The sequence below is a fragment of the Chenopodium album genome, chromosome 24, assembly GCF_948465745.1.
Source record: "Chenopodium album chromosome 24, dcCheAlbu1.1, whole genome shotgun sequence".
Classification (NCBI taxonomy): Eukaryota; Viridiplantae; Streptophyta; class Magnoliopsida; order Caryophyllales; family Amaranthaceae; genus Chenopodium; species Chenopodium album.
The window spans coordinates 32,291,410-32,308,310 of NC_137857.1; the positions used below are offsets into that span (position 1 = coordinate 32,291,410).

Here is a 16,901-nt window from a genome sequence, read left to right on the forward strand (position 1 = left end):
CCATGTCAGCTACAAAACATGAAATTATTAAAATATTGAAAGATGCTTGAATATTAACGAAAATGCCATCTTATGAACAAAAATCGTTCATAAGACATAGAACTAGGGGAAGCTCATTTTATTAAGTGAATTACTAAACTTAATTGATTTTAACCTAATTAATTCACCCCAACCAACTCAATCTAATACATCTACTCTTCATCTTCCCAATTAATCAACATCTCCATCTTTTCCCCATATCTATATCTATCCTCTTTTGATCTCATCATCACTCTTAATCTTCATTTAAGCCTAAAGCAATAAAGCTTTATAAAAAATGTGTAAGGCCCATTCACTTTACCTTATTTTTGCTGAACTGAAATTAAATTATTCTTACTGATACAAAATTATATTTGTTGAAGTTAAATTAATTTACTGAACTGAAATTATTTTTACTGAACTGAAATTATTTTTGATAAACTGAAAATATTTTTTAAAGTGAAGTGAATAAGACATAAGACGAACACATACTATTGCGATTATTATGAAAGGGAAAATCTAATATATATATAAAGGGGAGTTTTTTCCCAAGATTTTAGAGAGCCACGTAGGATCTAATTTTCTCAGCGCGCCATGTAGGATTATAAATCTTAGTAATAGCCAATTAAATAAGATATTATTAATTTCTTTTAGAATTAAATAATTCAAATGCCACGTAAGCAAAATTGGCAAATGAGATTTTTAAGTTTTAATTAATTAAATATTATCTTTTTATATTAGGAATTTTATCTAAATATATAACAAATTTTAACTCTTAAATACCACAAAAAAAAAAAAAAAAAAATCAAACAAACGGGCTTCATATAGTAGAATTTAAAAAAAGAAGGATAGAACAAGAGAGAGCTAACTAACCTCGAAGGGAGTGAGAGTGGGGTTTAGTAAAACACTTGCATTATAGGATTTCACTACTCAGACTCTCTCCTCCTCGCTCTGAAATTTCACAACCGCAAATCATTCTCTTTTGCCAGATTTAAGCTGCATTCAGCTAATTCTGGTGTGCCATTTTCAGCATTAGTCTCCATTTTTCTCTTTCTTGCAATTTTCTAATTTTGTCAGATTTACTTCAGAGCTTCTATTTTTCTTGTTTTGATATTTGTGTTTTGTGATCGGATTAGGGGTTTGGTGAATTAGTTAGATGATTACTTCATTTGGGTTAATTTGTTGAAAGATTTAAACTTTGAATTTGTTTAGAAATCCAGGTTGAGTTTGTTAGTGATTTGTTTCTTACAAGTAGTTGGGACTTGGGGATTATGGAGTTAATTGTTAAGTTCATGAATTGCTTTGTAAATTATTGCGAGTACCATTTAATTTGGTGTCATTGCTAGATTATTAAGCTATCAAATTAGATAAGGAGTCAATTGTTTGATTTTGGATCTTTTTTTATTGCAATTTGACATGTTATTATGTTAGTTTATGTTAGTTTTGTGTGTAGTAGATGTTGTGAATTGTTTGTTGCAACTATGGGTTTGTAGGGTTGGAGTTTTGTTACTAGTGTCCGCCGGTTTTACCAAATTGCTTGATCCATCCCTGTCAATTTCTAGTTTTCAGGCGGCAAGTTTAATTTGGAAGGCTAAAGTTGTTTTAAAACTGAGAGTTCCTTTTGTTTGCGCGATATCATTGGGTAGAATTTAACACTAGTTCTTTCACTTAATACAAAGCATATCTTTGTTGGGCTTAGGGACTAGTAAGTCTTGTTCACATGTCTTCCTGAATTATGAATGACAAGGTTACCTTTTGTAGAGATTGTTTGTCATGTATTAAGAGGCATAGGTGATGGGTTTTTGCCCTTGTTGGTGGTGGGTTGGTTGAAAATTAGTATTGCAGGATTTGGTATGGATGAGGAGAAGTTGTCACAATGCTAATTCGGCAATTTTGTGGTGTATTTGTGTCTTTCTGTATTCAATTTTTAGCTGTTAATTGTATTATACTTCATATAATTTTGTCAATAAATAACAAAAAAAATCTCGCACATGGGTGTCTTAGCAACTATGCTAAGTATTATCTTTGTTGTTCCCTCCAAGCGGAAGGATACAAATTCTCGAATTGGTTTCCTAGAAAAGAAAATAGAATACGATAAGAAATTGAGAATATGGAGATTGTGGACCTGGAATTTGTGTATAATGTTCCTTCAATCAGTGCGTGTTTGGTGTTTCTATAGCTTTTCAGTAGGATTAAAGCTTCTTTTGTTAATGGATATATTTGTCAAATGCAGGGATATTCTCTTATCAACTTGATGGTGATGATATAAGAGTTAGCTATTTTCTCTGCCCAAGTTCTATTGTATTGTTGGGAGCTCTGATCAGCCGGCTGATTCTGGGGTCTGCACTGTTTTACATGCCAGTTGATTTTACAGAGGCACTTAAGAGAATTTATCATGGTTCTCACCCGTAGTATATGTGTCCCATCATTGTCACAAATATGATTGAACAATTCATCAATTTTGTGATTCGACCTCCCAGGTATCAAGTCCATTTCTCCTGTATCAAGCTGATGTTCTTGTCAGCATGCCATCATTGACAAGCATTTTTGTTGTTGCTTTGTTTAACACTAATTTGTATCCTCAACATCTTCTTGATATGACTTGAATTTACGATCGAAATTTTGAAAAGAGAAAGATAATAGAGAGAATTTCTAGACATACATGATTAAAATCAGCATTGTCATCCCACCCTGAGAAAAGTAGACCCTCATGTCTCTTGGAATTCCTTGTGACAACCGGTTTCAAAAGGATTTGAACCTGCCTCCAAGAGGTAAACCCAAATTATGAGAACCAATGTTTAACAGGTTCATGGGTTCCTCACAGAAAGGAAGGGGTACATCCCCCATCTGTTGTAGCTCATCTAATAATTATCTGGTCTTCTTTATGCTCACTCCACACATCATCAAACTCAATGTCTTGACCTCAACCTCATACCTTTGCACATGTACTTGAGCAAGAGGGACAGTACTGCTCTATGGCTTCTGCCCTTTCTAATTTTCCTCTGTAGCCACACGCCCACACCCCCCTGATATGCGAATTCTTCATCCCGTCTTTCTCTTATGTAGAGAGATAATATTGCTTTGTTTTCTTTTTTCTTTTCCTCATACCTTTGAACATGTACTTGAGCAAGAGGGACAATACTGCTCTATGGTTTCTGCCCCTTCTAATTTTCCTCTACATGCCCACACCCCCCTGATATGCGAATTCTTCATCCCGTCTTTCTCTTATGTAGAGAGATATTATTGTTGTTGTTGTTGTTGTTTTTTTTTTTTTTTTTTTTTTTTTTTTTTTTTTTTTTTTTGAAAATATGAATTTTTACTTTGGAATTAGTATTGTTGTTTTTATTTTGGTCATTATCATATACTGTTGCTGTGTTATTGCTGTTACTACTATGACTCTTTTACATGTTCTGTATTACATAGGGCCGTGTATGATCCAGATCAGTACTTATGGGAGAAGGATTTTACACTTGCTGGCAGAGCGTACAAAAGAGAGGATTTGGAGGCAAGTATGGGAATTGTCTCATAGATATTCAATGTTTTTTTTTCTCTAGTAGAAGTCATGTGTGTTCAGGCTGCATCATTTTGTCATTTAAACTTGGTACAATGCTTCCCCCATGAGAATTTGCAGCTTCAAAATGGAAGAGGCCAGACCTTGAAGTGTAGTCATTATGTCCCATCTCTTCTCCCAGAAGATTCTGCTCTTCCGTGTGTTGTGTACTGTCACGGAAACAGGTCTGTCAAGAAATTTGATTTATATGTTTTTTTTTATTATATTAGTATTATACAAGAATTTTCAAAAACCCATTTTTGTTACTATTACAGCGGATGTCGGGCAGATGCAAATGAGGCTGCTGTAATACTTCTTCCAGCAAATATTACAGTCTTCACCCTGGACTTCTCTGGATCAGGCTTGTCTGATGGTAATTATGTTAGCCTGGGATGGCATGAGGTTCGTCTATGTTCTAGATAGCTGTCATTATCAGCAAATATAAATGCATGGTTGCATGACCATCAAGTAGGCCTGTTCACGGATCGGATATCCGATCCGAAATCACATTTCGGATCGGATATCCGAATCATTGGATATTTGATATCCGAATCCGATCCAAAAATTTTGGATATCTGATATCCGAAATCATTCGGATCGGATATTTCGGATATCCATCATCCAATATTATTGAAAATTAAAAATTGATTATGCCTATCCTAGACAATTTATTTGAGAGTAGGAACAAGTACTCTTGCCAAGTTGCCAAAAAAAAAAAAAAAAAAGCACGAAATCCAGAAAATAAGCAATAAAAATTTTGGTCAGGGAAGGGAAACTATCAAACTAGCAAATCTGAGATGACAAATAAACTAGTAGAAACAACAATTTGTTCAAAATTAGCACAAATAGATAGAAAAACTCATATAAAAAATTGAAATTCTCAACAGATACTAGCAGATCGAAAATCTAACAAAAAATTGTAATTCCAAATGTTAGGATTTTTAAATCTTCAGCCACTGGAATGTGCTCATCATGGTTAAGTAAAGAGCTTGCCAAGAGATTCATTTTCCTAAAAGAATATTGGGATGGAGCAGGAGAAGTAATCTTTTTGCTGGCCCAATGTGGCTTTCTTGATGTAGGAAATGTGATGGCAAGGTGGGGTGGCAGCCTGAGAGAGAGGGGGGGGGGGGAGAAATTTAGGTTTTTACCTTTTAGTGAGAGAATGAAAGTGAGTAAGGTGTTTGTTAATTTGTTTTAGGAATATTCATTTTTTTTGAAAATATATCTATTTTCACTATTTACCCTTCAAATTGTCGGATATTGGTTCGGATATCCGATATCCGATATCCGATTTTTCGGATCGGATATCCAATCCGAAATGAAAACTCGGATCGGATATCCCGAAATTCGGATCGGTTGCGGATCTGATTTTCGGATTCTAAGATAGTTTTGTACAGGCGTACCATCAAGTTCATTTCTTTCTTTTGATTTGTGACAGAAAGACGACCTCAGAGTTGTCGTCTCTTATTTAAGAAGTAACAAGCGCGTGTCGCAAATAGGTCTTTGGGGACGATCTATGGGTGCCATTACAAGGTACAAAGCACTTGGCTTCCTTTTCTTTTCTTCTCCAAATAGCAATCATCCAATAAATTGTATCTTTCTCTGTTGCATTGTGTTTTTATACAAATTGTTGCAGTGTATTTTTATACAAATTGTTTGCCTGTTTAGTATGTTCAGCTTTTGAGATTTTTAAAAGTTTTCATCCTATATATGCTAATACGACTTTCATTATATTTAATAGGTTTGTGTTAATTGATAAAGCCATAATTATCGATGTTCTTTCAAGCCTTGTTGGAGGTGGTGATGAAACAATCAATTTCATTTTTAATTTCTTACCCTTTGAATGATTAGTTTGTTCTTTAGTTAGAGATTAGTTACATGGATTTTGTCATGGTGTATATATTAGTTAAGTAAACTTGGGGTTTTATATTCCGTTAGTGAGTACCTTTAGATCAAATTACAAACTTGAAACTTGTGTGAGCATTTCGAGTATTATGAATACGTGATTTATGACTTTGTGGACGAAATATTTTGAATTAGAGGACGAATTTGAGATTTTACTACAGTTGAATAACTTAGTGTTGTTGTTCTGTTTCTTATGCAGCCTTCTTTATGGATCAGAGGACCCTTCAATCTCTGGGATGGTTTTAGATAGTGCTTTCTCTAATTTATTTGATCTTATGATGGAACTTGTTGATGTTTACAAGATTCGGCTCCCAAAATTCACTGTATGTATTATCTCATTGCAAGTATGGTGTAGTAGTAGACTTGTAGGATCACCAAATTTTTCTACTTGATGGCATGCGCTATTTTCAAAGTTTTCTTGTTAGGCATTATTCTGTCTTTGCTCACCGAGCTTGTTCTTTGCAAGTTGTTGCCAATGCTACCGTTGGGATGATAAAGTCACCACAAACAATAATGTACTCCTTCTGTCCCTTTATTTTTGCCCCAAAGACATATGTTCACTTTATTAAGTTTTGGTTGATTGTAGTTATGAGAGGGATAATTGGTGGGACTAAAAAAATTGTTTGTGAGAGTAGAGTAATGCTCCCAATAGCCATTTATGGAATGGAGCAAACTTAATGGGACACAAAAGGAAAGTGGAGCAAACTTTAAGGAACAGAGGAAGTACTTTGTATCACTCTAGCATAACTCTGAGCATTCCTCTCATTTCAACAAAACCCATATTTGTATTTAATATAGCATGCCAGAAAAATGCTAGAGCAATATTTGTAGACGCCAATCTCCCGAATCCCAAGTTTCTTTCTGCCTTTGGACTACACACTTAATCTCAAAGCTGATCCTTCTTCACACACACACACACACACACACACACAAAATTCATTAATATGTTACTTTTACTTGCAATAATTTCCAGAATTTAGAATAGGGGGAGATAATAGAGTCTTGTATTAACTTAACTGTCATGAGCTTCTTCCACCTTCTAGTTTTTTGGAAATAATCAGATCCTAGTGATTATTCACACCTGGATTGCCTATTTGGATCTTGATACCATGGTACAAACTTTATAATTTCAAACTCAGATGCTAAGCCTGTTTCACTGTTTATTCGCCTTATTTCCACCTATTTTAGGAAAAATAAGTTCAATTAAGTTCATATAAAGGTTGATTAGGCTACCAAGTTCAATTTATATCTAGTTTACTAAGTTAAGATATGTTCAAATAAGGTTAGATTTGTAAAAACGAGGTAAATAACATCTCTCTCTCCACCTTTATCACACCCCCATCTCTCTCATAGGATCCTCTCAATTATATCAACTAAGCATGTGAAAGAAAAGGTGTCGTAGGGTGCTCTCGGGGGTAAGAGATTTATTCTCTGGGGGCAATATTCACCATCATAAAAAAAATTATAATTGTATTCTTTAATTAGAAGTGAACCCCATACTTAAGGAATGACATCAAGAAAGTCACTTCTTTACCTTCATAAGCCTTCTTAAAATCTATCATGTAGTAATTCCCTAAACTACTTCATGGCGTGCCTTCTCCATAACTTCATTGGCTTCCAAAGCAACCTCCAAAATTTCCTTTGCTCTATGGAAAAACGTGACAATGTCATTGTTTTATGATTTGCCAACGCATTCGTGAGTCGTGACAATCTTGCATGCACTAGTAAGTAAATTGATGAGATGATAATGTGCCTTAGATGATCAATTCTTTGTTGGAACTAGTAAGTGAAGTTAGATTTCATACTCTTCCTTCTAAACCTAGTAAGATAAAACTCTACAAAAGCTCCTAGAAAAATCATCCTTGACCACATCCCAATAAGGCAAAAATTATGGCAAATAGCTGATTTGAACAATTAATGATGTTGCCCGATCTCTCTTTAACCGCAAATCCGCCTAACTAATAGAGAAGGATATGGTTATGGGAACATCTTACAAATAGCATCAACATCACTTAAAATCTCTTCAAACATTCTGTATCTCTTCAATAAATTTCGATGCCTCCTCTCATTACACACCTTCAAGAAAAAGTTCTGGGGAAGCTTCCTTCTCTCTTGCTGCCTTAATCTTCATCATTTATAATTTGACTCTACTTCTCCCTTTACGCTTCCTCATTCCTAAGATCCACAATCTGTGTGCTAACTGCTTACTCTTCTTCTTCATCACAAAGTTTCCAATGAACTTTACAATTTCCTTCAAAAGAGTGTCATTTGACAAGTTGACATCTCTGAAAACTCTATTTCCACAACTTTCAGCTTCTCTTAAGAACTTCTACTTCTTTACGATATAAATTTCCCTCCAGCGCACCCTCAACATCTCATTCACCCCACCACTCCTTCATTGCTTAAAATTCCGGTTTGTAGTCTACATTTTTTTCAAAAGGAAACAGTGATGAAAATTAAGGTAATAATCACACCTAGGCTGGGAAAGTATCTCTTGAATTAACATAGGAAAGTCATTGTCGAAAATCCTTATAGTAAAGTCCTTTCATATCCTTGTGTCTTCATTATTTCATTTCGTTGGTTTTTGTATAATCTACTAACTACTTGTATCATTATTGAGAGGCAGGGGAATTACCACCCCTGAGGCATTTTTAAAATATCACTTTCAAGCTGCATCTCTGAATGATAATAGGACAGAACTTGGAAAGTAGTACCCCTTGATTTTACATCTATTTATTCCTCTGGAGCTGTCCTTAAAAGGTCACGAGGTGAATTTTGTTGATTTTTTTTTGGCCTGATTAGAGGCTAGACAAAAAAGGTAGCTGATACTTTTGTTTAAAAGTGCATTGGAAGTTGGCAGTCTGACATTGACCGAGGGGAGTTATGGGCTGTTTTAGACCTTCAGATTTATTCCCCCAGTACGTATCGTATTACCCCAAGACTAACACAATCCCACCACAAGAGCCTGAAGTTTGTAGTTTTCCACCCATTTTTTTGCATTTCAGCTGCCAGGTAAAATGGGGGTGAGAGGGAAAACCCTTGTCTTTTTTTTTTAAATATTTTTTTAATTTTTTTTTTTTTTTTTTTTTTAATTGGGACATGAGATGAGAGTAAGGAGTTGAAAGAGAAAAGGTGGATGCTGATTTCAGCTATTAATACAGGCATTAAGCGGGATTTTCTTATTTTACATTTGATACCATGCTCTTGTAGTGGTGCCTGGTATGTGGTGTTTTTTTTGTACTTTTATTTTTATTTATTTATTTTTTTTCAAATGGAGAATGTGGGCACTATTTCATATTTCCATGACCAAGTTTCAGTGTTATTCAATGGATAATTAACATGATTCTTATCAAGCTGATTTCGGACTTTTCTCTTCATTGATTTTTATAATAAAGTAGTCACTGATGTAGGCTTTCTAATTACACTCTCCTGGCTAGTGTGGCTTTAAAGCTAGACAAAATTTGAATGAGACAAAAATGAATGAGACTTTCTCTGGGTAACAATGATTACGATTAGGGTTTTTATTGGGTTAAGTGGGAAGAATCGCCGGAAGCATGTTGGAGGTCTTGACTTTAGGCCCATCCGAGCAGTGAATGAAGCTCTTATTGCAAAGGGGATTTGAGAGTCAGAGCAATGTATAAAAAAGCTCAAGGCGCACTGAAGCAAGGGGTGCTGCTGCCTCTTTGAAGTGAGGCGCAGTATATGGGCAGTTAAAAATTTTTGGCTGAAGTTTGCTTCAAGTGCGCCTCAAGTGTGCCTTGTGTGCCTTGGGCGCTTTTTGTGCGCCTAACCTAAAAAGCCTCTCCCAGATCAAATTAAGCGCTCACCCCTGATCGCCTTGCGCCTCAGCGCCTTAGGCGCGCTTTCTCAAACACTGTCCGAGGTGTATTAATGGAAATGAAGTAATGTGAAAGAACACCATCAAACTCAAATACTGTATAGTACCCTCCTTGTTTAGTCATACATTTTAAAATTGTGAAATAAATGCATCAATGTATGTGCTCCATATTTGCTGTATTGTAATATGAAGGTTGACTTTGTGTTTAGCAGAATATGCAATTGATAATAAACTGGTAAGAGTAGAAAATATGATTTACTTAATAGGCAAAGTTCTGACAGCGATTTTTGAATAGGTGAAGATGGCTGTGCAGTACATGCGGCGGGTGATTAAGAAGAGGGCAAAGTTTGATATCAAGGACCTCAATTCTTTACAGGTTCATCAAAAGTCAATTTACTGTACACAGACATACAAATATTGAATTAGTCCCTTTTCTCTTTTGCATTTATAAACCTCCTCCTCATCGGATCTCTTCCCATGGTGGGTGCATGTGTGTGTGTGTTTGTATGTGAATGTAATGTTTCACATGCTTGTTTGTGTGACTGTGCTTGCGTGCATGCTTGTGTAGTTGTGTGTGTCCATGAGTGCACTTGCATGTTTACCATTGAATATAAACTTGATTTAAAATAGGAAGATTGAAAGGACGTGATAAGATAAGTACAATGATTGCAAATTTTAGTCTCAATTTTTTTAACTTAAGGAGAATTTATCTTTTTAGAATTGCAAGAATTGGTTAATTCATCAATTTTTGATGAAATCAAGAAAACGACTGACTATTAATCTCAAATGTAGAACTAATGTGAGAGATAGTGTATACATCTACCTATCATATTCACCTCTCTCATTGTTAAAGTTTTTCGAATAGGATCTATAAAGTTCTATGAGGTTGTTAATGTTCAATGCAAAATTGTGGCATTATGGTTATTTTGTACAACAGTTCTTGATTTTATAAATACAATTGCCATGTGTGTAAGAGAAAAAAGGAAGAGAGAGATAGAGAGAAAGGGAGGAGTGGAGGACCATGATTGACTTAATGGCAGTGGGAAGAGAGAAAAAAGTGATGGTACCACATTACATTATTTTCATTTTCAAAATTTAAGTATACCATCGGAGCCATTTTAGCACCATTATAACCATTCATAGTATATCATTGGTACAAGTTCACAAATTAATGGTATTGATGCTGCTTTAAAAGTAATTCTTTAGTACCAATGTACCATTATAACCATTTATAGTTTTATTGTCAATGGTACAATTGCACAACTCAATGGTACCTATATTAACTTTCAAAATAATTAATCTAAATCCATTAACCATGTTATGCATATACAAATATACAACATTTATCTCTTTCCACTTTCTCAAATTTTACTTACCCAACAACTAACATAATTAAATAATTAATTAACCCCACCACCAATCCACCATGTGAGCAAGGTTCATAATTAACTCAGCAAAGCAAAACCATCCCTAGTCCGTTTTTGGAGTGTATCGTTCATGTTTGTCCTTCTCATAACTCCTAAAGGTTGTGTCCACAAGAGAACACTTGTCCGTCCTAAAGAAATTTGCTCAAGGCTTGATATTCAGGGAGCTTACTCAAGCAGCAAAACTAGGATTTTCATGTAGAATACCCAAAAGATCTCCCTTCCATACCCTAATTTTCTCCATTGTGATCACACATAGAGGTAAGGTCCTCTTACTTTATCACTTATCAGTTGGCCTTTAAAAGTGCAAATCCCACGCATCATTACAAGGAAAGGCTAAAACTAAAATCGGAGCATCTGGTGGAGAAGATAGGCAGACTAGATGTGGAAATAATATGGAGGTTCTCCTACAATCCTACCCAAACGCCCTTTCAAAAATGGAACAAATTTCCATCCCCTAATATGTATCTCATCGTGGGGTTGAAAAGGGAAGTACGTAATCAAACTTGCTCTTAGTGACATCACCTGTCTGAATCGTAAACATCCATCGCCCCATTTTATCCACCAAAGAAATGCGTTTGAAATCACCCGTCTACATTCTAAACCTCCATCGCCTTTGGTGACATACTAAATCTCAACTAACAAGGTGATCCTAACTTACCTCTCCTGCTCCAATTTATTTTTTTTTTAAAAAAAACCCCTCATTAGTTTCTCAATATGTGCAATAGCCACCGGAAAATTGAACAAAGAGTGATAGTATAGTGGTATACTTTACAAGCAAGGTCAGATTGGTGTAATCCTCTCACCAAGGACATTTTCTTCCATCTATGTAATCTTCGCGAAATGCATAAGAGTATTGAGATAACTTAGAGGCCCAAATTTCTACTTGCCATCCCACTAAAGCAGTAGGGTTTCTGGCCAATCCCCACTTAGCTATATTTAGAGAGTATCGATTCTTAAAACTTCAGATCACCTCAAAATATAAAGGTTTGTAAGCAAAGTTTGAAATTCTGGAAATTAGTTTTAGGTATAGATGGGTAGTGTTTCCCCTAGTCAACATTTCAAGTTCATTTTCAAGGCTGTTCTTATGTGCAATGTTTCTTGATTTTGTAGGTAAAGCTTCGTATATAACAAAATATATAAGAATAAATCTTTTTTTTTTTTTTTTTTTTTTTTTTTTTTTTTTTTTGAATAGTATAAGAATAACTCTTTGAGTTTGTATTTAAGTTTGCTCTTCTACAATAAATAGTATGATCATGATTCCTGCAGGTTGCAAGCCAAACATTCATCCCTGTCTTATTTGGACATGCTAATGGGGATAAATTCATTCAACCACACCACTCTGATGTCATCTTTAAATTGTATGCGGTATATATACATATGCATTTGTGTTAAACTTTCTATAAATTATACTGAAGTGGCTGCTTCATGACTCCCTTTTGTTACCGGTGTCAATGTAGGGTGATAAAAACATCATAAAATTTGATGGTGATCATAACTCTTCTAGGCCACAGTTCTACTATGACTCGGTTTCCATATTCTTCTATAATGCCCTACATCCTCCACAAGTTTCATCTGTCTGGTCCAAAAAGATTCAGGAATATCATAGTCTGAAGGATCTGAGAGTTGATGCTGGTATGGATGAGGTAATTTGTTTTGAACATTAAATTCCTTAGTATATTATATACAATTTTTTTTTTTTCTGTTTTTCTTTTCTTTCCTTATTTTTTTTCTCCATAGTCAGGTCATGCAATCAACCGGTTTCTTTTGGTAACTTTTAATATTTAATCAAAGATTAATAGAAATATTATGTGGCACACAAAATTTTGAATTTGATAATCCCTCCAATGTGGAGGTAAAAGACTACTACTGGTGAACAAACGGTTTTATTTGCACTTTGGCAAGATAGAGAACATACACAAATTTTGTGAATTATCTTGTGCCTTATGTTGGGTTTGTAAATGTCATGGTGGTGACTTAATTGTGGTCTACTTTTAATAGAAAATTTCCTTTTATAGCTGACGCCTCTTTCGTATACTGTAATCATATCTGTATAGTAATAACACAACATGTGTATCTTTTTAAGTGCATCCTGAAAAGAACATGGTCATATTTTTCTTAATTTAGGACTAATATTTGTGTATTTTATCATTTGCTTAGAAGCTGCTGTATGAGATAATATCTAATCTTCATATTGCGGGTACTGATGCTGCAAGCTCATCTTCTGCTCCACCCAGCTTTTCAACTGCTAAGTCTGTCGGAGATTTTCTCTCTGAAATCGTACCAGTCTTGGGCACAAGTGTATGTAAAAATTCTTGAACACTTATTTGGATGTTGCTCATTAAGTGGCTTTCAGGCTTTCCCTAGCACACAATGGATCTGTAGATGATATATGTCCTTTCTAACTTGTACCTATTAACTAAACTTATACGGAGCTATGACTTTATCAACACCTAGGCTGCTAGAAGAAACATATATCATCTGACACCTTTTCTGGTGGTAATCATCTTAAACCTTTTCTGGTGTTAAATGCAGGACGTATTGTCTAATGAAGACATATGTGCTACTGATGGGTATTTCCAGGTAATTCTAGTATATGTTTGTTCTCATTCAGTCATAAATTATACTTGATTCGTCAGTGAACCTGTAATGAAAGAATTATTATATCCATTAAGCTTACAAACATGTTTAAATCGGTTTGACTGTGTTATCTCTCGTTTGTTTTTTGTATAAAAAAAGTCCCAAAGGCACCTCCTTGATAACACTTTCCACTGTTTTGACTGCTTCTGACCACTAGTAAATGTGCCTTGCATCAATATAGCACATTGATGTTATCTGAAAATTTTTGCTTCTCAAATTGTGTATAAAGTTAAAAAATGACTTCCTCTCGAATGTTCCTGGTCCGTCCTTACATTTTGTTGGCAGAGATGTCTGCTCTTGACCTATCTATCGCTGGGTTTATGTTTCATTGACAACATGATTTAAATCCACTTTAGAAATTCGCCTACAATGAATTGATCTAATTTTCAGGATAAAATAAGTGGATCATTTGAAGAATGCTGCTCGCATGCTAGCTCTAACAAGGAGAGTTTAGGAAGATGTTCATCTTTAGAAGGCTATGATTACATGGAGTATGTTGATCCAAGTAACAGCCATCAGGTTTGTGTCCTACTTTTTACCATGAATTATTATTTACTTATGTCTTCTGTAGACCTTTTGAAAGCCATGGTATACAAATTTTGTTCTTGTAGTTGTGCTAGGTGTTAGAGCAATTAAATAAATAAAATACTCCTGTTAAATGAACATGAAATTTTCCATTTTGGGATGTTGGATAATATACTTGCCAAACATTATACAGAGCAAGTTAGTACATTGTACAACATTTCCCCAATATTACATAGCATTCTCGTATGCTTCTTAAAGGGCAATCACCTTAGATGGGATAATTGTTATGTATATGGTCTTTTATTTAAAATTGGAGAATTTGCTTATAGAATCAAACCAGTGAAGTGGAAGGTTACTAATTTACTATGGGGGTTTTATGCTATCATGTAGGGGTGAGCGTAGCAGGGTACCCTGTAAAAATATCGGTACTCGGAACCGGAACCTGTTGCAACAGGTTCCTAAAAATAGGAACCGGAACCGGAACCGGGACCTGTTGCAACAGGTTCCTAAGAATTGGGAACCGGAACCGGAACCTGCAGGGTACCCTGTTTTTCAAAGTAAGCTTAATAGTTACTTGATAATTGTGACAATTCTATATTTTTAAAAATGGATGTTCACAATAAAAGCTTACAACTTTAGTAAACCGCTTCAAATATAACAAACCAACACTAATTGTCTAGAATATTCAATACCATATAGGTTTCGTTTTCATGTATCCTATAGGGAACATGTACTAACAGGGTACCCTACAGGTTCTAGGTCCAAAATTTTATTACCCGGAACCGGAACCTGTTCCAACAGGTTCCTAATTTTATTACCCGGAACCGGAACCTGTTGGGGTTTGGAACCTGCGGTTCCGAACAGGTTCCGGTTCCACATCAGGGTACCCTGAATTTTTGCTCACCCCTACTATCATGTATACCCCATAGATTAAAGGGAAAATTCTACTCTATGGGAATAAGGCATGCATTATTATATGGTACGAAATGTTAGATATCAACCAAAAGGAATTTGGCGGAGATGCATATGTTGCAGTGGATGTGTAGCCATATAAAAAAGGATCAATTGAGAAAATGAAATAAGTAGGAACAAAGTAATACCTGTGTTACTCGGACTCTTCATTTTATCTCAAGTACCCGTGTCGGACTCTCGACACTCGGACATGGGTATGACACGTGGACACTTCATTTTAGTTCAAAATCATAGATTTTTTTAATAAAATAGCCGAGTCGGACACTTAGACACGTACCCGTGTCGGACATGGGTACCCGAGTCTGAGTAACATAGAGTAATACATATGTTGAGAACATAATGGGAGGAGAATCATTTAAGGTTGAGATTGAGTGAGGCTCCTGTAAGGAAACTTGAAGAGTAGCAAAGTGAAAAGATCATGATGGGTAGGGGAAGACTTTAGTAATCTTGGAGAGGTGATTGAGAATTTGAGAGTGATATTAGCCTTTAAGGGATTAAGGAATATATGGCTTTGGATAGTGCGAAATAACTTTAAACTCATTTACACTTTTTTTCTTTCTAGTCTTACCTAAACTCGCTATGTTTTACAAAGTCTTCTTATTATCTTATATTAAGATTTTTGCTCAAACTTATTATGTGTTTTTGCTCACTAGTTTTTCCTCTCTATATATATCCACTTAGCTCCCTTTTATAAAAATTCATCTAATCTCCTTTGTAAATCATGTTTTGAGGTTTTCACTTTACACTGCTCTATGTTTTTACTCACTATATTCTTTCTAGTTTTTCGTCTATCACTTTTCTAATATTCCTATTTTTGGCGGACGGTTTATTATGATGATTCATGTTAGTTGGCCTCAAATCATTTGGGACTAATGCTTTGTTATTCTGCAAGCTTAAACTATACGGCCCGTTTGGTAGGTGCCCATAAATGATGGTGATGAGAATGAATGTGTATGTAAATTTGTAAAGGAAAATCAAGTTTTGTGCCTATGGTAATGCTAGTTTACCCTATAATATAAATCTTTATTCCCACTTAATACCTCCTCTCAAGTGGACCTATGATTGTCAAAATAGTGTGTAAATAATGGAACAGTAGCAACTTAATTTATTTTTTTATTATTACTTTTTTTTTTTGACAAAAGCAACTTAAACAAGCGCTGTGAATTTCCTGTAAAAAAAAAGGTAGTGAATTTTGCGGCTAAGGTGTTATATAAGCTGTTAAATTTGCTTTCCCTTTATGCAGATGAGCCCCAATGTGTCGAGTACCTGCACAGCACAAGACGTAGGCAGATCGCCCAAAGACAACGAGAAAAAGGTCTCTCTAGGGAAGTCGGAAAAACTTGGGACCTTGAGTCAACTTTTGCGCTTTTGCATCCTAAAGAGAGCTAATCATCGTAACTCCTGTTCATGAGTGTACATGCTAACACGAATTGAAATTTGTTCTATTGTACTACGTATGATCTTTCTAACTGCAGAATTATTTATGTACTATGACGAGTCTAACAATAAAAAGTTAACACGATAGTTAGAAGTATTATGTTTGGAAAAGATTTTTTTTTTTTTGAAGGGGGGAGATTAAATTCATTAATAAAAAGCCATACGGCACTTACATAAGAGATCGTAATCGAACAATACAAAGACGACCGAACCAATTACAAGTTCGAAATAAAAGAAACTACAATTGCACGCGCAGAATGACGTTCTTAAGTACCCTTGGCTCATATAACGCTGTCCTATGCAGCCTCTTGCAAGGGGGTCTGGCAATATGATGTAATTTCTGACGAGAACCTTCATTGGCTCAGAATCCCGTACTCCTCGACCTGAAATCAAAATTGGTGTCGTACACTTCACCATAGACAAGACCAACTCCGACACAAACACGGATATCGGCATGGAAGCAAAACCCTTTAGCCCAAACCAACAGAAGATCAAACCGAAGCCCCATAGCCAAAAAACCAGGCTTAAATCCTGCACCAGAAGATTATTTATGTCTTATTCACTAATCATTCTTATTCACTAATCATTTATG

At 35.3% G+C, this 16,901-nt stretch overlaps 1 protein-coding gene across 4 annotated transcripts; it reads left to right on the forward strand.

The window, feature by feature from the left end:
• Positions 1-885: 885 nt before the first annotated feature.
• On the forward strand, positions 886-16,464 carry LOC145611490 (uncharacterized). 4 transcript variants are annotated; one of them, XM_081666821.1, is made up of 14 exons: positions 886-1,033; positions 2,252-2,498; positions 3,442-3,523; positions 3,650-3,753; positions 3,844-3,970; positions 5,007-5,101; positions 5,673-5,796; positions 9,607-9,687; positions 12,005-12,103; positions 12,196-12,381; positions 12,899-13,036; positions 13,271-13,318; positions 13,766-13,894; positions 16,116-16,464. In XM_081666821.1, the coding sequence occupies exons 2-14, from the start codon at positions 2,434-2,436 to the stop codon at positions 16,281-16,283; spliced, it is 1,446 nt and encodes a 481-aa protein (XP_081522947.1). In that variant the 5' UTR covers positions 886-1,033; positions 2,252-2,433; the 3' UTR covers positions 16,284-16,464. The 4 variants fall into 4 exon arrangements, with proteins under 4 accessions (XP_081522947.1, XP_081522948.1, XP_081522949.1 ...); XM_081666822.1 differs by having other exon boundaries at positions 9,613-9,687; positions 12,896-13,036; XM_081666823.1 differs by having other exon boundaries at positions 3,442-3,527; positions 12,896-13,036; positions 16,116-16,463.
• Positions 16,465-16,901: the final 437 nt, after the last annotated feature.

Excerpts from the sequence above, each read along its gene's own strand:
- LOC145611490 (XM_081666820.1), top strand. The coding sequence starts at position 2,434 with ATGTGTCCCATCATTGTCACAAATATGATTGAACAATTCATCAATTTT. Across the intron at positions 9,688-12,004 it reads AGGACCTCAATTCTTTACAG|GTTGCAAGCCAAACATTCAT; the intron begins GTTCATCAAAAG and ends TGATTCCTGCAG. Across the intron at positions 13,895-16,115 it reads ATCCAAGTAACAGCCATCAG|ATGAGCCCCAATGTGTCGAG; the intron begins GTTTGTGTCCTA and ends CCCTTTATGCAG.